The sequence below is a fragment of the Cucumis melo genome, chromosome 5 (genome assembly GCF_025177605.1).
Source record: "Cucumis melo cultivar AY chromosome 5, USDA_Cmelo_AY_1.0, whole genome shotgun sequence".
In the NCBI taxonomy this organism is placed as follows: Eukaryota; Viridiplantae; Streptophyta; class Magnoliopsida; order Cucurbitales; family Cucurbitaceae; genus Cucumis; species Cucumis melo.
This window is the reverse complement of record NC_066861.1, coordinates 28,585,509-28,611,024: the sequence shown is the minus strand read 5'-3', so window position 1 is coordinate 28,611,024 and position 25,516 is coordinate 28,585,509. Positions and strand designations below refer to the sequence as shown.

At 33.4% G+C, this 25,516-nt stretch overlaps 1 protein-coding gene and 1 long non-coding RNA gene across 2 annotated transcripts; one reads left to right on the top strand and one right to left on the bottom strand.

Annotated features, from left to right (window-relative positions):
• The first annotated feature begins 1,125 nt into the window (after positions 1-1,125).
• LOC103496625 (protein ENHANCED DISEASE RESISTANCE 2-like) lies at positions 1,126-25,516 on the top strand. Its single transcript, XM_008458560.3, has 23 exons — positions 1,126-1,548; positions 2,387-2,461; positions 2,656-2,709; positions 5,312-5,377; positions 5,594-5,652; positions 6,712-6,788; positions 7,372-7,497; positions 8,107-8,141; positions 8,322-8,422; positions 8,511-8,606; positions 8,845-8,909; positions 10,033-10,104; positions 14,050-14,220; positions 14,788-14,990; positions 15,223-15,289; positions 16,580-16,755; positions 18,854-18,955; positions 20,125-20,172; positions 23,151-23,294; positions 23,367-23,462; positions 24,209-24,310; positions 24,633-24,726; positions 25,250-25,516. The coding sequence occupies exons 1-22, from the start codon at positions 1,324-1,326 to the stop codon at positions 24,723-24,725; spliced, it is 2,253 nt and encodes a 750-aa protein (XP_008456782.1). The 5' UTR covers positions 1,126-1,323; the 3' UTR covers position 24,726; positions 25,250-25,516.
• Positions 20,679-22,769, bottom strand: LOC127149428 (uncharacterized). The gene is made up of 2 exons (XR_007821005.1): positions 22,140-22,769; positions 20,679-21,864 (listed from the first exon to the last, which is right to left on the bottom strand). It is a non-coding gene; the product is annotated as an uncharacterized LOC127149428 (long non-coding RNA).

Sequence of the window (25,516 nt, the reverse complement as noted above, 5' to 3'; positions counted from 1 at the left end):
ATCTTTGTAAAACGTTCGTCCAAACTATTAATAAATTTCATAAATAAATATAAAATTAATCGTTAAATTCAACTTATCAAACCCACCTTGAAAGATTGAAATGATACGTTTAAAAAAGAAAAGAAAATTATTTACTAATTCATTTATTACTCTCTATATATGTGTGATGTGATTGATAAAATAATAACAAAAATAATTATGTAAAATAAAGGTACATAAAGCTAAGTTTTAAAATCCATAATTTATGTTTTCCACTACTCCTAAAAGTACTATAAGATTATACCACGAATTAGAATGTAACACATGTCACTTTCATCATAATTAATTAATAACACGTTTGGTTGTGACATTATAACTTTACATGCAAATCTAAACTTTGATGCAAATTATATTTAATTATTAATTAACTTATAAACTTTTTCTAAGAGAAAAAATTGTTTTTTAAGATATCTTAATCCCTAACTTGATGGTAGGAGTAGTGTGGTTGATTTATTTATGGTCACTTTTGAAGTTTTAGATTAAGATAAAATATTTTTTCAATAGAAATCAAAATGTATAATTAATATTGAGATAGCAAATTCAATTCTCTTAATTTACATATTTATGGTACAGGTAAAACGTGACTATAAAAGAATAATCTTTAAATAATTGTTTTGTACTTAAATGTTTTTTTCCTAATTCATATTTAATTGTTACATAAAATAGTGCGTTTTTTTGTGTGCTGAGTGTAGTCTAGACCATAAATATAAAATTTACAAGATCTAGAAACACACTTGAACGGATAATCACATCTTTTATCCATTAAAAACCATTATCTAACAATAAAATATAATATAGAAATATTTTCAAGCGACTTGTCGAGTTCTCTAATTCACTGTTTTTTTTTCCTAACTATTTTAGTACACCAATTATAATGTTTTTAAACATTTTTTTCTAAAACAAACTATAGATTAAAAAAAAAAAAAAGCAATCATGTTAAAGAAGATCTTCAGTATGAGATTGAATTTCTAGAGAGGTCAAAATTATTATTATTTTTTATTATAGTCATAATTAAAATTAAGAATACAATGATTGTTTATTAAAAAAAATATTTACTTTAAAGAAAAAAAAGGGGGAAAGAACGGTTGTTCGTTCGTTGGTCAGAAGTCCGACGCGGCATCATTTTCAACCTTTGTCGTCATCTCGTAGTTTTGACGAACCAGCCCCCAATCTCCCTCCAAAATCCCACAATTTCCTTCTCAATTCCCATTATCCTAACCATTTTTCAATCCTTCAGATCACTTTCTTCTTCCGATCACAATCACCGCCGGAGGGAGACCGGGGATGGAGGCATCACCGTTCAAAAAAACCGGAAGCGAGAGTGAAAGCTCAGGGAATAGTTTTGTCGGAGGAGGACGGGAGGAGAGGGGTTCGTGTGAGTATTTCGGTTGGGTCTATCATATTGGAGTTAATTCCATTGGGCATGAGTATTGCCATCTTCGATTCCTCTTTATTCGTCGTAAGTACGTTGAGTTGTACAAACGTGATCCTCACGAGAATCCTGGCATTGTAAGATTTTTTTTTTTTGCGCTTTTTCTCTTTACCTTTTCTTTAAATGTTATGCTGGCAAGATTAAGATGTATTTTGAATGTTTATTCTATTTGTTTGGTTGAAGTTAATTGCTTGCTTGTTACACTGCCGGTAATTAAAGTTTTCTAAACGTGCTTGTTGTAAATTAGTTCTTCTTTGATGGTGATCACATCCATTGTCATTTTAAGATGAAATTTCCAAATTGATTGGGTTATTTTCTTTTGATATAGCTTGAGAATGTACAGATGTTGATGCTTACTGCAATCAAAACCTCTCTTGATGGGTGGAAGTTGATCACATGAGCGATGGCTTTATATTAGTCTATAAGCTTTCAAGATTACCCCATTTTGGTTCCATCTTTGAGCTTTTGAAATATCCATTTCAGCTTATGAACTTAAGAAAACTACTAATATGTTCCTTAATCAAAACAGATGACAGGACTATGACTACGAGCATGTCTATTTATTTGTTGATAACTTGGAGTCAAACAAGTAATGGCTAAGAACGATTATTTTGTGGACCAATAGATAACAAAATAGCAAAGAATAAAATTATTGTTCTTCTATGAAGTTAAGCGATTGTTCTAGACATTTTGAAATTGAATTAAAAATCTCATTGTATCATCAACAATGAGACAGCGTTCTCATGGATTGGCTAAGAATCTTGTCCTTCTACAATAATGTAAACTATGGAAGTAACATTTAGTAAATGTGTTCAGAACTTGGTTTGCCACTTTCTGTCTTTTTTCTTCTTGCTCATCAATGTCTCTAGGCTGCTATTTTTCTTTATTTGTTCATTTGTACTTTTTTTTTTGTAGAAACCCATCAGGAGAGGTGTTGTGGGGCCGTCACTTATGGTTGAAGAGCTTGGACGTCGAAAAGTTAACCATGGGGTAAGGAAACGGTGTATCTATTATCCACTGCAAATTTATTGTTGGATTAGCAAATTCATTTTATAAGATTGATTAAAGAAATATCTCTTGTCGTCAAGTTCAATAGTTAATCTCATAGTATCATTACATTTAAATCTTAATGATCCACAGAAGATAACGGGGGCTAAAGTTAATAATTTTGTTTGTTACTGCAGGATGTTTATGTATTACGAATTTATAACCGATTGGATGATTCTAAAAAAGGAGAAGTAAGTGATCTACAAACTTATCTTCATAATTTTTGTGTTTGAGATATAACTAACCTTATTGCTATTTAGTCAAATTGAAAACTTGGTTACCTAGTCATTTGATATTTTCTTCTGGCATCATTTCACGCTTTTTCCCCTTGTGAGTTGGATCACATAAAAGAAGAATTAAAAATTTTCTGTATTCCACGTCTAAGGGAATTCCCGACCAAAGACACACCAAAAGAGAGAGAAAAAAAAAAAAAAACTTTGCCATACAGGATATGTTCACCACAGGAGGAGAAGAGATTGTTAGACATTGTTAAATCTGACATTTAAAGTAGTTGGACGAAAACAAATTGTTTCCTGCTTAAGTGACCAATTCTACAATTTGGAAAGACAGATCACTATCTGAGTGGCAAAATATCAAATAAGAGTCAAGTTCTTCCTCTAGTCTACTGTGTGCGGAAGGCTGAACATCAATGGACAGGCTACAAGGAGATACTCATAGCTCCAATTCCACTATAAGACGAACAACAAGACTAACCTCTTTACTACTTTAATTGGGTAGCACTTTGTTTCAGAACTACAGAATGTATTGGCTTTAATAATAAAAGGAGAAGAAATACTGCATGATTCGGAGAGTATTCCTTCGGAAGTGCAGAATCTGCTCACACAGCATCCAAAATTAATGGATTTTCCATCTGACACTTCAAGAAATTCATCATGGTGTTACAATTCCAAACTTACCTCATTACAAAATGAGCCCTAGGGAATATGAATACTGAATGAACATATTGAAGAACTCATTTGCAAAGGACATATCCCACGGTATGAGTTCATGTTAATTCCTAAAAAAGATGGCAGTTGGAGGACATGCATTGGCAGCTGGGCAATGAACAAAATTACTGTCAAGTCCATGTTTCTCATTCCTCGTATCAGTGATCTTTTGAATCAATTAAATGGTGCCTCATTTTATCAAAATCAGACTTGCGTAGTGGTCGTGATCATCAAATTCAGATTCGCCTGGGGATGAGTGGAAGACTGCTTATGAAGGACTTTTTGAATGACTTGTTATGCCATTTAGACTATCTAATCCCCCAAGTACTTTTGTGCAGCTCATGTATTAATTTCTTCATCGTTACTTGAGTAAGTTCGGTAGTTAAGAATTAGAACAAGCTTTAGATGAATTGTACGAAAAGAGTGCACAGAAAAATAAGATTGAAGTGTTATTTTCTGACTCCTTCGAGTAAGACTCCCCTTTTTTACATCTTACTTCTTCAACAAAAGGTCGTTTCTTAAAAGGGAAAAAACCACCAGCCGCTCATAGATGCAACCTAAACAGGAAAGATAATATGTAGGAGTACTACACTGGACTCACTGAATCAATGTAAACCTCTCCTGTTAGTGGAAGCATTTTTCATCTAATTTGAGAAGTTATGGGCTCTTCCAAAGTTTCTCTTTATTTTAGGAAATAATTTCTCATTAATATTCATGAATTTAGGCTACAAAAGTTTTCCTTAGCCAATGTCTTTTTGGTAACGGTTGTAATCTTGTAAACTTTTGGGAGTCAATTGATGGCTAGTGCATTTGCTTTACATTCTCATTTTGGTGGATAAGATCAGTCTCATTGAGACACACCGAACACACGCCTAAGGAAAAGACTAGGTCTTCATGCCTTGGAAATTCCCAAAGTGGGCAACTTTAGTAAGGGGCTCACCTTTTTGTGCCTTTTAGTCGCTTTGAAAATACAGGCGCTCGCCTTCTTCAATTGTTCAATTATTTATTTATTGTTATTATCATTATTTTTTTAAAAAAATTTCTTCAATTCTTTTATTAAGAAGAATTATCAAAATATGTAAAGATAGATTTTAAAGAAAAATTAAAGGAAGGAAGACGAATTGAAGAAAAAGAGGATTCGAAGAAGTAGAAACATAATGGAATATGCTATCTCTCTCTTTATTATTAAGCTATTCATTAGCAGTTTATCAAAAAAAAAAAAAAAAAAAGGGAAAAAAAGAAAAGAAAGAAAGAGGAAGAAGAAAAGCAAGAAAAAGAAATAAGGGTTGAAATTTAGAAGGGAAGAAGAAAAGTCCATGGAAAGCTCTCTTTTCTTTCATAACTTCCTAGAAGAACTGAATGGTGGGCTACCGGAAAGAATAAAGAAATGATAGATGCATGCTAACCAAATTTCCAAATAGAAATGTTTCGACTCTAAATAAAGACTACTCAGACCACTATCTTTTTACCTATTTAAAAGCATTTCTACTTGTATTTCCTTTTTCCAATATTTTTTCTTCAACATTATTTGAGTTAATTTCTTTCTAATCCTAAGTATATTTTTTTGTCTATAATAATATTATTTATTATTTTATTAATTGTACCTCACGTCAATCAGGCAATGCCTTTGGCACTTCTTGCCTTGAAGCAATTAGAAAGTTTGTTGCCTTAGCCTTGGGCTTTGAAAACATTGGTTGAGACATACTCCATTGCTATATTTTCTTCTTGTAACTAATTTATAGTTAATGGGGCTTCCCTTTTTTTTTTTTAGTGGATAAAGATTGTTGTATGTATCTAAGAAAAAATGTTCCTTTTAACTTAAAGTGTGTGTGTGTTTTTGCTTAAGATTGCTTGTGCCACGGCTGGAGAGGTCAGAAAATGGATGGAGGCATTTGATCACGCCAAGCAGCAGGTACAAAAATCTCAAGTGAAAGGTTAACAAACTTTCATGTCTGGATGGACGATAAATGTAACCAAAACAAGCAAAAATTTATCGTTGCCTGTTAACAAGAATGCAACTTGGAAACTTTTTTGTGAAGCATGACACTTGGTTATGTTACATTGTAATGCCACAATTGGTAAAAGGACTATGTATCTGGTGTTTATTTGATTGACGTTAATTTGATAGGCTGAGTATGAGCTGATCAGAGGAGGTAGCCCCCGAGACAAACTGATCATGGAGGAAGAGTAAGCATTTTTTTATAAAAAAAACTCTGCACGGAGGTTTGCACAGATTCATTTTTGGTACGAGTAATTAACTGAGATTTACTGATTGGATGAATGCTTTGTTATAAACTATGGGATAGTTCTGAATGAAGTCATGGTGCTTTCAGTGTGTGCAGGGGAAACTGCTTATCTATTAAGGGTAGACTTTTCTGATGTAATTAGTTCTTGAGTTTTCAAATAAAGATAGTCTCTGAAGGTATTTTCTGTAAAGAAAAACTGACATACAGGTGTTGCTTTTTGGATAAATTTCATTAAAAAAAAATAAAATAAAATAAAAAAAAGACAAAACAAAACAAAAACAAAAACCTAGATTCCCATTGCCACAAACCTAGATTCCCAGAAGATTATACTAATGAAATATATAGCATTATAAATAACATCCTCAATTATCAGTAATAAAAATGGAATATGAAGGAATAATTTAAAAGCAAAAAGAAAATTGACATATCTTGACACCTTAAATCACAAATTTTATCCTTTCAAAAACTTTATTATAAAAAGATCCTCCTACTTTCTTGCCAAGTGATCAACAGCATAGCCACAGAACAAATCGCCAGGTGGATAGATCAACCTCTTCTATAAACTCTCTGCAACTCAGGATGCGGGCAGGTTGATCTAAAAAAATATATTTTGCATCCATAGGAAAGAATTCATTCTAATGCTTGATATTCCCTGTTTCTAGTTACAATAAAGAAATAATGGAATGTTGAATCGAGAACAGTTTATTTTGTGAACTTCACCATTATTACTTTGTAACCATGACCAGTTTAGAATTTAAAAGATCAATACCTGCTACTCTTGAAAAGTAGTTATAGTTAGACACATATTTGTGATATTGGTTGGATTTGGTTTGGTTCAATTGGATGTTCCAATCTGCACTTGAATATCCTTGGCGTCATATTTCTTGGGTTCTTCATATATTGTTGTTACTTTTCTGGCCTAACTTTGAATTTGACCAGCTTAACCCTCCACATTTCTTGGTTGGTTTCTTATAATTGAGCAACTTTCATGTTTTGGAAGGATAAATCTGGATGGACACAGACCAAGAGTTAGACGGTATGCACATGGATTGAAAAGGCTAATAAAAATTGGACAAGGTGAGGTAGCTTGTGTTTTTTTCCTATGTTTAGATGGTGTTCGTTTTAATTTTACATGACCATTTGGTGAATTAAGAAAGCTAAATAGTTTAGAGGAGTTTTGCATGTTTGACATCAGTAATAATTTACCATGGTGCTACAGTTTCGCAAATGCTTGGACATTCTTGTACTTGAATTGTGAGAATGAAGGTTAATTCTCAGGTTTGGTAAACAATGAAATTTGTTCCTTATCCCGGGTTGGCACACATTATACATTCAGTTTATCAAGGTGCAGTGCCAGATTGAGAAACCTAAGTGATAGTGACTAGTTCATGGTGTTAGTGGTTGCATTTTTATTAAAGGGTTGCATACTTGTGATTCATGAAGTTCTTAGCTTTTGTTTGCCCCATTTTATCATAATTCATATTTGATACCTTATTTACCATGCATAGGAATTCTTTTTATGTAGAAAAAGAAAAGTTGACCTTGTAACTGATCTTGTGCTTTTATTCCCTTGACCAGTTTGCATAATGTCGCTTCTTTTTTTCCCATCAGAATCAAGAAGATTTTTGTTCTTGCATTCGTTTTAACCTCTTATGCACAGGTCCAGAGATACTATTGCGTCAATCTTCAAACTTGAATACTCGTACTGGTTCAGATGGCTTCTTTGAAGGGGATTTCGGTGATGCACTTGAAAGACATAGGTGGAAATGTGTTCGCACATTTAACGGTACTATCATCTTAGTCAATTCATCTCTTAGGAAAAGGCACTTTGAAAGGGTGCAAATTTGAACTATCCGTTAATTCATAATCACTGTTATCCTGTGCAAAGTGTTGTGTTGTGTTTCTCTTCTTGGTGCTATGGAGTACAATGGCCAATGGGCCGTATTCCTTGGTACATAAAAACATGTAAGATGTTGATTCAGTGGCATTATTTTGACTTAAAAATCATTTCCTCTTTAAAAAATTATTTTTCCTATGCAATGGCTTCTCCTTTTGACCCCTATAGCTTCATCAATCATTGCATTTGTCATCCTTTCTCGTCGACCCTGTATGTCAAATTGGTTTCTAAAATTTTTAATTTACCCAACTCTTACTTGGCTTGAAGTTGATTGACTTCGTGACTACTAGTAAGATATTATTCTTCTGGATTGAAATGCTTTTTTGTTTCAACTTGTTCAAGTCTTATTTGGCTCCTCCTTTTATATGCTTTTGTATACTCTTTCATTTTTCTAAAAAAAAAGTTCTGTTTCCAAACTAAAGTAAAAAAGGAAAAAAGAATAACAAGTTTGTTCTAGGTATTCCATAATGTTTACTTTTCCCTATTTTTGGTTTTCAGGTGTTAGAATTTTTGAAGATGTTGCTGATAGTAAGGTATCGGCCATTGCTATATCTCCTATCACCTAAAGAAATAAAAAAGTTACTCTGAGAAAACACATGTACATGATACACCAGCAGAATAGAAATTGATTGATGCAACTAAATGGTTCTTCATTTCAATGTCCTCTTTGATGGTTTTCAATCTCTTGCTTCAGCAATTTTCTTTCTTTCTAGAGTGGTAAAGGGGTTCTCGTGAAGTCTGTTGGTGTGGTCGATGCTCATGCAGATACTGTTTTTGATATAATTTTAAACTTTGACTGGAGTCAGAGATATGAGTAAGTTGCTAATATCTCTTTCAAAGTTTCAAGTTTGGATTCAATGGTCATGGCCTCTGAATTCTGACTTTGATATCAATGTGTGCAGGTGGGATACACTGATAAGTGACTTGGAACTGGTTGAATCTTACGATGGACATTATGATATTCTTTATGGGACAAATAATCCCACGTATCTTAGCCAGTAATGCAACAATACTTACAAATTGTTTACACAATTTAGCAGTGCTCAAGAAGTCATTTAGATCACTGCTAACATTGCCATGTTTACTTTTCTTTACCCATTGTATATAAATATATTCTTTACTTTAAAACAAACTTGTTAAGGTGATTGGTTTCAGTTTCTTGTCTGTTGTCAATTTGCATTCAAATTCTCTTTCAGCTCTTTATTTATATATTTCAACACTGTGTTCTGACTGTAGATCCCAATGCAAAAGAGACTTTGTCTTCTCTCGACAATGGTTTAGAGGACAAGATGGAACATATAGTAAGAGAAATATTCTGTACTTCTATTATGCTACTCTGTTTTTGTTAAGAAGCAGTTCATAGTTCTTACATATGATTTCTGTGATTTGGTGGCAGAGAGGCTGCTGTTAAACATCGATTATTATTCTTGTGGTTATTACTGTTGGAATACACCACACTCTTGAAAAGAGGGTTATATCGAATGATTTTTTTATCTTTTTATTTATTTACAATCTTAAAATACAGTGTTCTTTTTGTACAAACGGATATTAACAAAATAGGCAACAATTTGATGTTATGGCTTCTTGTCCTTGTTTTTGTTACACATTACTATATAAAATGTAGTATTGTTGTAGAAAGAGCAGATAGAATTATTAGTTATCTTTTTTTATATTCTGAAAGTTAAGTTCTGCCACTATCGTACCCATAGTGCTTAGAGGTACAACCACACACAGCTGATCTTGCTGTAAAACGCTCTCTAGTAACTAAAAAGGTTACATATGATGTTATCTCAAATTCTGAACTTGTCCTATGGATTGTCTGAAACAAGTCCAAATGTTAGAGGGCTGATATAATTTTAGATTTTCCTTCACCATAAGCTTGCATTTGAGTCGATCAGTGATTCTATTGAGGTAGGCGGTTAAGAAGGTTCTGTGTTTGAACCTCCATAATACTATTTCCTTCTCAATTAATATTCATTTCCACTTGTTGAGCCTTTTACAAAATTTCAATCGCTTGTTTGAAGAGTGAATGTTAAAAGTATTGATATAATTGAATTTACTCTAATTCTTCGACTTAAGTTTTGGGTCAATCGGTGATTTAACTTTGTATATGAGCAGGATGTTGTGTGTTCAAACTACTGCAATGTTATTTACTCCCCAATTAATATTGACTTCCAATTTTTAGGTCCTCTGCATCTTCAAACCCACAAGTAGAGATAGTGTTAGAGTTTTGATATATTCAATTTACCTTCATTCATAAGCTTCGGTTTTTGGATCAATTGGTGTTTTAACACCTACTTTATTGCTTTATCAGTGAATGGGTTACAAAAGCATTTGAATTGTGCTGTTTTTATTAGCTAGCTTTGTGAAGAATTCTGCTCATATATTTTGTTGGCCTAACCATACTTTCTCTCGTTCATGCAGCAATATTGCAGGTTCCTTGCACTCATAAAAAGAAGCCACCTAGATCTGGATTCCGACGTTCACGGATTAACCGTATGAATTCTTTTTCCCTTGACTCTTTTCTCCCTACTTTTATGATGCGATTCCAAGGGACTTATAACTATTTCTGTGTGTGTGCACGCTTTTTATTTATTTGTTTGTTTGTTTATTCTAAGGCTTGAATAGGGTGAACTAGGAAGCACAAACACATTAGTTTGGCTAGCATGTCAGACACATGTTGAATACTTAGACCCTCCAACACGTATTAGACATGTATCAGAAACTTGAAACTTGTCGGTGCAATAAATGTCTAAACATTATTTGTACAAAGTCAGCATAGATCTCACTTGTGAGGCACATATCAAACACTTATTAAGTATCCTAAATAGATATGTATATAACAAAAATACATCAAACTCATTTTTAATGCATAAAGTCATTGACTTTGAATTTTATTCCATTATAAAATTGATATATGTATGTGTGTGTGTGTGTGTGTATTAAAAAAAAAAATTTAATAAACATGTCCTAGCTTTGGAAAATAACATGATACTGTGTTCGTGTCGAATCCACTATTTGTATACCCGATGAGTTATTCACTAATGTTCACATAATTCACACCTATTTGTATATGTGTCTATCATTGAATCCACTATTGTATATCTGATGTCTAGAATTCGCAAACAAGAAGCAATCATTGTCAAGATTGACTGTGAAAAGGTGTGATCGTGACTTCCAGGATAGGGTGTTGGCAAAGAAAGGTTTTGGGTTTAAGTGGAGGTTGTGAATTTGAAGTAGTATTAGGTGAATGAGGCTTTTCACTGATATTTTTAAAAGAGACTATTTGATATGAAAACCCAAGAAATTGAAAATTAGGAACCCAATTGGTGAACCCCTAAATATCAAATTCTAAAACCTCCAAATTAATTTAAAAGCAATCCAAAGAGAAGGACTAGAACTGGATTACCTTTTGATCGAAGACCAAGAGATAAGGAGAACTAGTTCCTCACTCCAAGTTCAAACACTTCATAGGCAAGATGATCAAACTTATCTTAATATTCTTGGCATGCAACCGTGAATCAATAATTGCAAAAGATGGTGATGAGACTCTGTCATCTACCAAATAATTTCTATTGATAGAAAATACCCTAACCATCAATTGTCAAAAACTACCTTGAAACAACCTACAGGCAAGGCTTATATAGCCTTCCAATAAAACCCTAATGTATTGTGAAAAAACTAAATTAACCATGCTTAAATATTATTAAAAAGGATAAAACTGAAAAATATTAAAATTACACCACAATTATTCAATAAAATCTAATCGATAATTTTATCTTTGGCCGGTTCATATCACTATTTCTCAAATTACAACTAGACATACTAATCCAAGTAAACTAGAAGATAAGGGGATCGACAAGTAGACCTAGATATCTCAATTAGGTTGGCATACCCTTAATACCCTCATGATATCCCGATATTGAAATAATGAAAGAGTCAATGCTCAACTTAAGAAGATACATAATAAAATATAACATGAACTCATGAATCAGATAAAAAGAAAAGTTGAATCTAGTCTAGGAAGATGAAAGCTCTCCAATGTAAACAGATGTCTTGCATTGAAAAGCTTGAAAATTGCTTGAGTTCAATCTTTTGCTTTGTTGTGGAAGGTTAAAGTTTTGAGCAAGGTTAAAGTTGTTTATGCCAGGTTCTCCACGGAAATATGAACACCTTTGGTAGGATTTTGAGGAGGGTCCTCAATTTGATTGAGCCGTTGTGTTGCATTTGTTAATGGAGAGAAGCCAAGGATCTCTTGATTAAAGGAATATCCTTTTAGTTGTGAATTTGCGTAGGTAGCTTTGACTAATTTTTCGGAGTTTGGTATTGGTTTGAGTCTATTGAGAGATGATTGAGTGCCTTCTCCATCCTCCTTTTTGCGATAAATATTTTTGTGGGAAGCTGGGATATCTGCCATTGTTTGGGGGCTTTAGAGAGAAAAAAATTAGATTTTTTAAAGCGTTTGAGAGGCCTTTGAGGGGGTGTTTGTGTGTTCTTAAAGGGTTCGGGTTCTCCTTTTCTAAAGTTGGTTTTCTTCTTTGTGGATTCTCCTTTATTGTTTGTGCATTCTTTTATTTTTTTCGATGAAAGTAAAGTTACTCATTCAAAAGAAATAGGGGATCTTCTAGTGTATGGACTGATAACGACTAGTTGGAAAGCCCTCACCTCTTTTTCCATCCTCTTCTCTAGGTTAGGTTTGGCTCGATTGCATAGTTTTTATGTTATTCTATGTTATATATATATATATACTGAATTTATACAAATATAAATAAATGTGAAATAAACTACATTATATCTCAAACTAGCACTTCACAGGTTAGAGCCAAATAAGTAATTGATCATAAAATAACAAATAATAAAGAGAGAAAAAAGAGAACACTGAAAAATACACTAGTTCGCCTCAAACTCAAGACCACGTCTAATCTTTTGCAATTGCATGTTCTATTCTATTATGATAGAGATTACAAAAGGCCCTCAAACTTGCGGCGCAAATCTCTCTCAAAATAACTCAACTACAATTATTTGCTTTGAAGTCCCACAACTCAGTAGCTTGGGATAAGAAAGAAAAAGAAACACACAGAAATGCAGGAAAAGTACTCACTTTATTTTCTTCAAATATGCTCATTGCCACAAGAACAAACCAGAATTTCTATCAACAAAAAATCCGCTTGCAGAGGTCTTCTTGCCAATGCCAGAAGTTACCTTCTTGTGCCCATACAAAGAAAAAAACTCATAAACACATAAATATGTGTTGCTTGCTACCTAACTAACCTTAGGCCCACAATTAAGCTTAATCCCAAAAGCTTCAGAAAAAACCCTAAACAAAAATCATGTCTATGTTCTTGTATGCCTGTCCTTCAGAGGGAGTTTTGTCTCCACATACTCAAGACTAGTTTCTCTTTTCTTTTTCTTTTAACAAGAAACAAAAATTTATTGATAAATTAAGGAGAATTGAAGGTATAGATTTAGGAAGGAAACACAAATATAGCAGAAAGAAAAGGGAAAGGAAAAGAATAAAAGGAAAAGAAAAGAATAGAAAATGACTAGAATCCACAACCCCTACAAGAAGCCCCCCAATTATTACAAATATCATTAGGAGAAAGTTTAGACAACAAACACAACTGGAAAATGTTATTGTTATTGTTATTATTATTATTATTTAATAAGAAACAAGAAATATTATTAAGATGGCATACACCTCATCAAAAAAACTCAAGGACCATGGGGATAAGGCATCATTTGCCCAAAGGAAAATAACAAAAATATCTTCCAATCTAGGTTAATAAACCTAAAGAGTAATTATAAAAGGCCCTATGTTGAGCACTCCAACTAGAGGTTGTAAGCTTCATAAGATCACAAAAGTAATCAAGAGAAGGGGGCGTGTTTCTATCTAGAAATATGAGATTTTTTGTATGCTGGCAAGCATTAATATTTTTTTTTATATCCACCAGTGTCCAAGCCAACGTACGCGTACTTCGACTAATCTCGTGGGACAACCCGCCGATCCTACAACATTTGGATGTGAAGGAAACTCATAGGAAATTAATTCCTAGGTAGGTGGCCACCATGAATTGAACCTTGACCTCTTAGCCATTTATTGAGACTATGTCTCCTTTTTACCACTAGGTCGACCTATGATGGTTATTGGAAAACATTAATATTAAGAAGCACAAAATGTCTTCTTTGTTTCATCCTCTTCCTTTTTACTTTCTTTGAACATTGGATCATGTTTCCTCTTAATTGAAAAGATGGGATTTTAGTGATCATTAAGTTTTAATTGCTGACTTCTAAACTCTTATTTGCTGAATTCAATATTTTATTATTTCCACTATCATTGCTTGTTCTCATTCTATAAATTTATAGTTTCAAGATGATTTTTTTTTCATGAATTACGTTGAAAACTGTTATTTCATTTAAGATATTTGTTTATTTTTCTTGTAGCTTCAACGTGGGAAATAAGGTGCTTAAATACAGCTATGGGTTCAAATGCTCCAAAATGTCTTGTTACTCAAATACTAGAGATACAACCGGTAGGCTGGTTCAAATGGCAGAGAAATCACCCTTCGAAGTTTGAAAAGACTGTTCCTTATGCATTGTTGTGCCAAGTTGCAGGTATGTTGATTACAAAAGACAATCATTGTGTGTATTTCTAATTATTGTACTTTCATATCTGATTATATTGGATTACTGCCTATATAGACAATAGTTCATTTGTAGCTATCCCTTCCAAAAAAATATTTAACAGAAACAACCCCCATCTCTTTGGAACGACCTATTAACTGCTCTGAGTTGTAGAGCAGTTTTCCGTCCCTCTGAAAAGATGAGAAGACATCACAATCCTTAAAAAAGATACATGTGCTACTTCTCTATTGCCAATTCATTTTGAGATGAAGCTCTATGTTTATCTAATATGGTATTAGAGTCCATGAAGTCTAAATACCGGAAAAAAAAAAAATTAAGCTAAGAATAGTGAACTCAAAAAGTGGCACTTGTTATTATGACCTTTGTTTGCTTTGCCCAAATAAGTGTCCAGTATTTACTTCTTTGCTCTCTGGAAACCATGCTTTAAACTTTCAATAACATGGCTTAATCTTTTTAAGTTTTTATAACAACGCCTAAAAAGAATGAACTAGGGTCCTCATTCACTGGAAATTTTGTTTCTGGATTCCCAATTTTCAGGTCTAAAGGAATATGTTTTGGCAAATCCCGCTTTAAACTATGAAAACCTGCCCACTGTTGTCCGTTCAAAAATCTCAGATAGCTCTACTACGAACAGTGACTATGATGACGGAGAAGTGCAGGATGAATTTTATGATGCAATTGCTGCCGATTCATCATCTTCAGAAGAGGATAGTGATAATGATAAAGAACTTGACCATAAGGTAGTTCTCTTCTTCATTTGAATTCGACTTAGGTTCATTTCTTAATCCCTCACTAATCATTCCTCAAGAACTTGAGATTTTACGTCCCAAAGTTCACTTGCCCTGAAATTAAATGTCTCTTTTATCAGAAGCAAGAAATATATCATGTATGTACAGAAGGCCAAAAATACAACTCAAAAGGCAAAGGGGAAGAGAGAAATTTAAATGCTTATTTACTGCTTTTCTATTACAGGAATTAAAAGTTAAGCTGAAAAATGTGTCATGGGCTCTAGCTGGCTTTTCTTTGAAGCGAAAGTCAGGTTTGTCTTTACATATTACCTTGTATTTTAAATGGTGAAACTCAATTTTATGAAAACAAGTTGCTTACAAACTCATTTCAGCTACTACACTTTTTTCCCCACAAGAAACTTTGAGCTGGAAACTTTTGATTGTGATTTTTACAGAATGATACAGACTTCATGGTTGACTTCTTTCCCTCTTCCTTTTGTTAGAAATACAGCCCTACATATAATGGTTCATGAATACTCAGTAAGGAAGGACAATATATACGGGATGCAAATATAGGAGGAAACAAAGGCTTAGTTTGGGCGCTGCCATATTTAAAATAATTTACATTTATCGTGCTTATAGAAAAATCAGCTGTAATAGACTAGTGTTTAGCGAATTTCAATTTTAGACATGAAGAAATGGATAAAAGGGAAAATTTTAGAAGCTTGTTGGTAAGTCTAGGTGTTTGATCTCAAAAAGCTACTGTTGACCCATTTTTACAAGGGACATTTTCAAATATATCATAATGAACCAAAATATCTATAAAATATTTTAAAATTTCAGACTCTATCAATGATAGACTTTAATAGAATTTCAAATTTTGCTATATTTTGTAACTATTTTCAACAATTTTGCCATTTACAATAATTTTCCCTTTTAAAAATCAATGTAAATGAAAACAGGGTTTTATTTAAATTAACATTGCATAAAAGTACAAGCTACCAAAATCTACCAGAAGTAGACTTCAGATAAAAATAAATAAAACAGCATCAAAGAACTAGAATAAAAAGAAGACAAGAAACCCTTACAATAAAGCTCCTCAATTGTTACAAATATCATTACATGAGTAACCCCCAAAGATCTTCAACAAAAGAAGGGGAAGTTGTTATAGCTTAGCATAGGTGCAGATGGGAGGATACTTAAGAGAAAAAAAAAAAAAAAAAAAAGAAATATGTTAGTGGTTGGCCTAAGCCCAATTCCTTGTGAACCTGACTCCAAAACTCTCATGTTGAGTTGAAAGTGTTTGTTAGGGCCAATCTAGACTTATGATCTTCATGAGCTCTTCTGAGAGGTGGAGTGAAATTGTCAGTATTTTGCATGTGAGTGGGAACATAGAATAATGATATAATTTAACCTTCAATTTTTTCCTCTGCGAAATGTTGGTTTACGTCCACATGTTTCATACAATTATGGTCAACTGAATTTGTTTCTTTACGTGCTTTAGCTTGTTTGTCACACACTTAGACACATGTATGCGTGTCTATCTACAAAGTTAATTGAAAAAATGTTTGGTAATAAATGAGTGATCATCATGGTTGCAGCTGTTGATGCTAATAAGGAACTAGATCCTAATGTTGCTCCTATCATCTTGGAAACAAGCCAGTTTCATGGTTCTTTGCAGAGAGGAAGGGATGAAAAGGATACAAACTGTTGGACTCGTCCTAGTGGAACGGGATTCATGATAAGAGGGAAAAATTACCTCAAGGACAACTCTAAGGTGGGTTTCTTTCTCTTGTGAGTTTAAAAGATGTAAGTTCAGTTCAAAGAATCACTAGTTACATTTATTCACACACGTCTACTGCTTTGGATTTTGATGTTTCTATATTTGGTATTTTTGCAACTTTGATATAGTGGGCCTTTACAATCATCGAAGTTCCTGTGGGTTTAAATTCCTTGTACTTTTGATTGTGGTTTTGCTGGATGGGCATACATTTAAAATGTGAGTCTTAACAAACATATATCATATTATAATAAATAAAATTTAGTGTTATTCTAGGAGAGTTTTTTTATCTAGGTATTATATTTTTAATTTATGTTTGATTTTTAAAATGTTTGCATTTATATTAACGCCACTTCTTTTATTATTTCTTCAATGTATTGGTTTATTTTCTCGTATCATGATTGTATACCATTCACGGAATGCTTCCTTGATTTTCTAGTTCTTGAAGATGGAATGCAAGCCAAAGAAAGATCATTTGATGCAGTGACCACAAGAGGGGTTATGGTTCATTAAGAGAACTTTTTTATTGGCTCGTAATGATGACCTTCATGCATTTAGAAGTTCGGATGCCAATAACCCCAGGGTTGGCTTGATAAGCTCGAAGTCTAAAGAAGAGAGAATAGAAAAAATGGTCCTAATAAACTTCTTAAAAAGATTGATCCAACTTTGAGTGGGCTTAGCACTTAGGAAAGCCCAAGGCCAATGTGCTTTTATATTAGATAACACGAGGTTCCATCTCAAAACTAATTGTTATTGAGAAAAGTAGCTCGTCTATTTTATAAGAAATGCGAGATTTTTGAGTCTTTTCAAAGTGGGTTTCTCAACATGTCCCCTCAAGAAGGTGCCTCTTTTTTGGGTCATCATTCTTGATTGAGTCCTAATTTCTTTTTATTGGACTTTGTAATACACATTTGGGTTTTTAAGGCTCTGATACCATAGATAACATGAGGTTCAATTTTAAAACAAATTAGCAATAAAAAGAGTAGCTCATCTATCTTATAAGTAGTGTGAGGTCCCTTGGTTTTTTTCAATGTGAGATTCTCAATGTTTTACATGGTTATAAAATTAGTAAGTTTTTCAAAACCATTGAAAGAAGTGAAAGTTGGGTGTATCCAAAAGGTTTCTACTCACGTTGGCCTTTCTTTCTTCCTTTACCATATTTTCAAAATTATTTACTTTTAACAATTTTGTTGAAGTTTATTTCAGAAAAACGTGAGAAGGAGATAGGTGTAGTCCTATGAGCACATATCCGGCCTAAAGACAAATGAAATTACAACAAAGAGGATAGTCCTCAGGAGAGATTGCTAAAGGCCTCTCCTATATAATTTATGTAGATTCTCCAAGAGGCTTCTAGATACAGTTAGTGTTTTCTTTCAATTATTTTTAACATAGGAGTCCCTTTTTCTAAAGTGGGTGATGAACAAAAGCCCTCCAATCTAGACTGACAAGAAACGTGGAGCAGTTACAAAAGGTCTGAGCATGAAACATCTTTTTAACCACTGGGCTGACAATCTCGAGAAACCATTCCTCTAGAAGTTTTGGACAGCATCATATGAATCCAAACCATTTACAAATAAATGTCTAGACTTCTAAGGTATTCTTCCTTTCTCTTGCACACAACACAAGGGGAAGGATGAATGTGGGAAGCATTTTAAGATAATTAACCTTTGTTCGGTGTAACCCATCCCAATTCATGTTACACAAGCCCAGGGCCAAAAATTGGAGGGCTAATGGAAACATCATTAGTTTACTCTAGCCGGATCTCACATATTTCAGAAGAGAAGAAAGACTGTCCCATTCTTCCATTTCCCTGTCAATGGAGCTTCTTCCTAGACATAGTCTAATATTCTATTTTCTTGTAAATTGATTTGTCGTTTCCTTTATAAAACATGATTCTTTATTTATGATTCATTTACCAATCTTGATATTTAGATATTAATTGTAATTGATTATTTAGTTAATGTTTGTTGAAACTAACAAGTACAATAAAAACATGCAGACTAAATCAAAAGAAAATAATGTCAAAGATGATTGTCCTTAGTTGATGTCTTTTGATATGCTATAGACATAGACCATCTAATATGATCTCTTTCAGGTAATGGGAGGAGATCCTCTTCTCAAGCTCATAGCAGTAGATTGGTTCAAAGTCGATAAAAGCTTTGATGGCATTGCATTGCATCCCCAGAATTTAGTTCAGGTATTTTCGTTGCATTTTTGCTTCTACAAACAGTAGAAACCCCTAACAGAATCTATGGTGTATTGTATTCTTAATCCTAATCACGGTATTTTTCCTTTACCAAAAGTTGCATGCTTGATGCCTTTAAGTTTACATGTTGAATTTACATAAGGAGTCAGGAGCTTTAACTGATTGTCTTGTTAAGTAATTTCATCTTAGAAATTGTTTGTTTCTATAACTTCATTATTGAACGGGTCAATTAGAGAATCATGTAATCTTTTGTTGCGCTTGGAATCTTAAGCACACCATAAAGCTAGGTGACTGCATTTTTGTTACCGTGCTGTTAATAAATCACTACTAAAAACCCAAAAGTTTTTAGAAGAAAGAAGGTGTCTAAGAAATGTGCAATTGCTGCACTGCCTGCACTCTCTTATGCCATTTGATCAGAAAGGAACAAGTGTGATTTTTAGAACAATTTTTATGATTGACATGCTATATACGTCTTCATTCTTTCTTTTTCTTCTCCTGGAAACACCACCTAATATCCCAATAAAAGAGCAAATGTACCTCTTTAGGATAGCACTGAAAACATGAAAATATAATGAACTACCAATAAGGAAAATAAAAAGTAAATACTAACCTAAATGTAGACAATTAATAGACAACTAATATTCACATTTTGAAAAGAAACTCAACACTCCTCTCAAACTTGTTTGAAGATGTCCTTCAATTAGTTTGTCAAATTTGGAAAAGACTTTTAGTTGAATTATTAATTTGTGTAACTATGCTAGAAGCCTAGATCTATCTTGCCATCGAATTACTTGCATCCTTGCCAAATCATTACCATGGACAACTTGTTGAATTTGACCCAAGATTGACCTGAATAGATTATTATGTTGTTTTTTTATCAGAAAACAATGTGGCGGGAGCCACCTTATTAAATAAAGCCAAGTTATACAGTACATAGGCTTGAGGATAGCCTATATAAATAGATTACTATGTTGTTTAGATTACATATTAGTCTTTTCTATTTTTTTATCTATTAGTTAGTATTCTTTTCTTTCCTAATTACTTTCATTTGCTGTAATATCTGTTTTATTGTAGTTATACTATTATTAGGTCCTTTGTTGAATAAGAAGATTATTTCTCCCACAATTCCATTAAGCGTAACTATTTCCTTTCCATATCAGTCAGAAGCTGGAAAGAAGGTCCCCTTCATGCTTGTCATTAATCTCCAGGTATGCACAATCATCTACAATTCTATATTTATGATTGAACTTATTTTATATTCTCTTATAACTAAAAACTTGGTTCTAGAGCAGCAAGACGACAAACATGCATAGCATGTCTTTGGTTTTTAGCTTATTTGTAGGTATTAGACATTATAATTTCAAGAGTTGAGTTGAGTGGTGAAGAGGTTATTAGCTACAGCCTGCAGTGAATGGTTATATAGCTCAATATATTTTAAAGGCTTGGATTTTCATCTAGTGCTGGTGCATACTTATTTTGATATTTTTTTCATTCCCCATTTATGCATATTTGGCACGAAAGTGCTCCCAAGATCGAATTCTTCTTAGAGAGCTCAGTCACGAAGGTGTGCATTAGTACCAAAGATAAGGTGCAAAGAAGATTTCCTCTCATTTTATCTCCAAGTAAGCGTGCCATGCACGCGTGATGTGGAGGAAGAATCTTAGGGACCCTTGTTCCTATCTTGCTTTTTTCTAGCAATTACTCTGATAGAACATTGATATAATATTTCTTCTTTATTAATATCTAAACAGAAATTACAATATGAAATAACTGGAACAAAAGCACTTGGCCTTCTGCTTCCCCTCTCTCTCAAGGAGTATACCATCTAACTGCTACATATCTAATTATTTTTATATCCCTGTCCTATACTAATCTAGGTATCTAACATTACCCGACCCTTCAAAACACCTTGTCCTCAAGTTGTGCTTACAAATATAATCACAAAATTGACCCTCTCTCTCTCTCTCTCTTTTATTTTATTCACCACCCATTTCCAGCGACATGTTCTTCAAGTTTGAGAAAGAACTTTTCCCTCAGCTTCAATAAAAACTCTTGGCTTCAATAAGGTGCATTGGCTTAAAGGCTATATAGCTCAGGATAATTTTCCTTCAGCCCACAAATCATACTTAACCCTTTGCATATCACCATCAAGTCTTCCATTTTCAAACTTTTCTTCTCTTCAAACTTTTCTTCTCCTGTGGGTTAGGGCCATAATCTTGATTAAGCCCAAACAAAACCCAAATCATATTGCCGCCCATTTCATTTTCAAAACCCTCCCTTAGACACGTTTTTCTTCTCTCCCGTTTTTGGAATTCACCACCCACTTCATCTATAGCGTTAAGGGCCTCCATTGTTTTATTTTAAATAAGTTGAAGCCCATTGGGTTTATTTCTCTTGCCCTAACCTTCTTTCCTATCACCTTCTGCCATGCTGTCAGCATCACATGGGCGATTTCTTCTTCTTCTCCACACGATTCATCCCAATTCCAAATCAGTTTCTCGGGTAACTGTAGATCTTCTTCTTCTCCATGCGATTTACACCAATTCCAAATTAGTTTCTCGGACAACCGTAAATCACCATTTGCCGGCGTTTTCTCCCTCCTTAGCATCCACACGATTGCTGTCATCTTCTTTTTCCATCGGAACCAGTCAACTTCCGCGTCTTCCTTCTCCACTGCAGCCAATCAATCTCAGCTTCTGACAGCAACTTTTTCTTCACTCGGATCTTCGTTTCAGGTCTCGCTGGTAATTCTCACCGATCTTCCATGATTTCCGGCTTGTTTGCTAAGAATCGACCGTGGTTAAGTTCTTCCCTTATTGATCGGAAACTAAATATTAGCCTCTGCTTTAATTCCAACCAGTTCTAGAATGGATCGTGTTCCTCCAGAGATTGATAACAACCTAAAGCGATTCCAACAGAATAAAAAGAATAAAAAGAGACTAATACTAAAAAGTACAATAATACAGAAAATAAATACAAACAAAAAGGTGATGAACAATAACAAAGACTACTTAAAAATCCAACATCAAGATGGCACAATAAAAAATGACAGCCACAGTAAATATCTTGGGTTGAAAACACTATAAACTTATTGGATAGAGAACACCATGCATAAGACTTTAGATGAGTCAAATCAAACCAAGCATAAGAAGTTTGAGCAGAATTTAAAAAATACCTTGATTTCTTTCCATCCAAAGCTTGAAGAGAATGGTCTTGACAGCATAACCCAATGTAAATACACTTTGCGAATTTCACTCAATACCACATAAAGGTTGGAACTCATTCGCCTTCCGAGAATCAGAAAAAATCCATGGGAGAGTGAAGACATTAAATAACAAAAATTGACAACTTAGATAATATAAACACTCGAAGCAAATGTGATTAGAGATTCTCCTTCCTTGAAACATAAAGAACAAATTGATGGCATAAGACATTGTGACAGTTTCTTTTCTGCAAAATTTCAGCTGAACTGAGACTGCCATTAAGCATAATCCTATGTGTTTTTTAATTTGTGCGATCACCCCCCTGCTTTTTACCTTTTGGGTCATCCATTCAAAAATCAGAAAAAGATCCTGTGGCTTTGATTGCTATAGAGAAATATATGCACCTTTCACGGCACGATGGTGCCTTTGGCTCTTTTATTGATCCGGTTCTATTTATTGCTTTAGAATGGTATATGTTATGTACATGCACCTTTTTTAGATCGTAGTCTTCACTCACCCATGGCCTATCGAAAAGGGTTTTTGTACCCTTGACAATTAGGTGGTCTTGCCCTCCCCTCCTGTAATATTTCATATATTAATAAAATATGTTTTTTCTAATAAATAAAATAAAAGCAAAGAAATAAATAGATTTCACTTTTAATGAAGTGATATTGGGATATGCAAGAATGATTTTCTAGGCGTTCTATATAGACTTTATTTCTTTGTGGAAAAATGATAATATGTCCATATACAAGTAGGATGTGGAGGATGTGCATTTGTTGTCTTTAATTGTTTACGTGTAACTTACTAAATTTAAACGCATTTGTACTAATAAAAAAGAGTACAAAATTAGTTATTTTTTAAAGTAAGATAAGATACTTTATTGAAGATCCTTACCATTTCCTTGTTCTCGATCTTCCGAGAAATGGTATGTCAGTTTATCTGAGATGTTTTATGTTCTTCTTATGTTGATCTTTGTTCAGGTTCCAGCCAAGCCAAACTATAGTATGGTTATGTATTATGCTGCAGATAGGCCTGTAAACAAAAATTCTTTGTTGGGTAAATTTGTGGATGGAAGTGATATATATCGAGATTCTAGATTTAAATTAATTCCCAGCATTGTTGAGGTACGGAATCTTAACATCTTATATTTCTTATTCTTGATGACATTACAGCTAATGATTAGTTTTATCCAACAGGGATATTGGATGGTTAAGCGTGCAGTTGGAACAAAAGCTTGCCTTTTGGGCAAAGCAGTTACATGCAAGTACCTCAGGCGAGACAATTTTCTGGAAGTAAGTAATTCTAACCCATCCTTAACAGCATGCATTGATAAGCAGGTGCAATTTTTGCTAGAGATGCTCTACGGCACAGGCCAAGTAGAGAGTCGGATGTCTACTGGTAAAGCAAGTTAATGTCAAGCTCGAAATATTTACTTTATATATAATATGTTTCACATTATTTACCTTTACTGCATTATCCAATGTTGAGTCCTCCTATTGCTTGACTAGTAGGAAGCAAGTGCTAGAAGCAAGTGTAGGAAGATTCGATAATGTGAGAGCGAGGAGAATGTTTTGTACGTGATAAGCAATGATTAAGTGTAGTCTAATCCCATATTCTCCATTTTTATACACACAAAGAAGAAATTAAAAAAGAAAAAAGAAAACAAGAAATGCCACATGCCAGCGTTTTATTAGACATCAGCTTGGGCTTGCGCTACACCAGGCATTGGGATTTTTTGTGTGTGATTACGAGATCCATCTTGTAGTGATGGCCTAATGGACATACTAATTTGTTTGGGGGAAGCACTATTAGGAGTTGGTGCTTGTGTAAACTGTAACATTTGGTTTCGTAATGGTTTTTTTATCCTAGAGTCTCCTCTAGGAGAGAGCACCATCCATCTTGAACTGCTCAAGCTTTATAGATTTGTTCTATTGTTCATAGTAAGATCAGAGGTCTTTTAAGCCATATTCAGAATGTAATACATATTTTAAAATATATTAAAGTTATTTTACTACATTTCTTCATAAATATCTTGCAGATTGATGTGGATATTGGATCATCAACAGTAGCCAGGAGTGTTATTGGCATTGTCCTTGGATATGTCACAAGCTTAGTCGTTGATCTTGCCATCTTAATCGAGGTTAACACTTTCTACTTAATATGTTTACGCAATCATATTTCAAAATCCAATGTGCTTCTCTTCAAAGGTCTTTTATTAGTACTCTCGCTCCTTGAGAAATTAGGAAAACAATGAAGGAAATAAGAGTTGTCTTTATTTGTTATTTTGGGTAGTGTCTGTCTACATATTTTAACTGGTTAATTCATCATTATAATTTTTATATTCTATGGAACAACATATATCAGTGGCATTATGAGATTAATCAACTGGTTTTTACTTTTTAATTTCCTGACTATTTGCAATTCATTGTATTGTGGATTCTTACAAATATTTACAATTGCAGGCAAAGGAAGAGGAAGAATTGCCTGAATATATTCTTGGAACAGTTCGATTAAACCGTGTAAAGCTTGATTCAGCAATACATTTGGAAACTTGAGGTTGTCTAGATGTCTTATACACTAAAAAACATGTCTAAATTAAAGTACACATATATTTTTCTCTAATTTTGAACATGGTTTTTGGAAAGTATTTAACCTAAACAAACACACACACACATCATCTACATCGTATCACCATGTCCATGTTTTTCTCATATGTTTCTATCTCATCTAGCTCATTCAAAGAGGATCAACATTTCATTTTGTTAATTGACTGATCTATCATTGAACAAAGTCATTCAATTATTTGATTGGTTAAGTTCTCTTACTTTTTTTGTTATTATAATCTACATCACATTTATTTATCAAAAAAGTGATTGGATTGATGGGATTGGCCTCTCCCTGTTACTACTACTGCTGGAAATTATTTCACAATGTTCATGACTTTTCTTGATTGTTTCTCTGCTTTTGGGTTTTTGCCTCAGAATTCCACCACCTCAATCTCGTTAATATAATCTGATTTTTTTTAATTATTATTTTTTGCTCTTTTTTCATATATATTATAATGATTATACTGTTGCAGGGCCAATCTTTTCCATCTTGAAGCTTGCAAAAATAAAAGAGAGAAAATAAAAGAGGGCCCTTTCTGCTATCACTTTACCCACTCCCAACCACTCTATGCTTTACTTTATTATCGTATCATTGGGCAAAACTTTAGGATGATGGATGATTTAATTTCCATTATATTTGTCTGATAATTTTTCATGTAAACATATTGTTATTTATTTAAATTCCTTGTATTTTAACATTGATATATTTATATCTATATATATTGAAAAGTTGATGAAAA

What these genes read in the sequence shown, in the direction of transcription:
- LOC103496625 (XM_008458560.3), top strand. Translation starts at nt 1,324, where the DNA reads ATGGAGGCATCACCGTTCAAAAAAACCGGAAGCGAGAGTGAAAGCTCA. An exon ending in TGCTTGTCATTAATCTCCAG is followed by an intron (nt 20,173 to 23,150) that starts GTATGCACAATC and finishes ATCTTTGTTCAG; the next exon opens with GTTCCAGCCAAGCCAAACTA. An exon ending in ATCTTGCCATCTTAATCGAG is followed by an intron (nt 24,311 to 24,632) that starts GTTAACACTTTC and finishes TTACAATTGCAG; the next exon opens with GCAAAGGAAGAGGAAGAATT.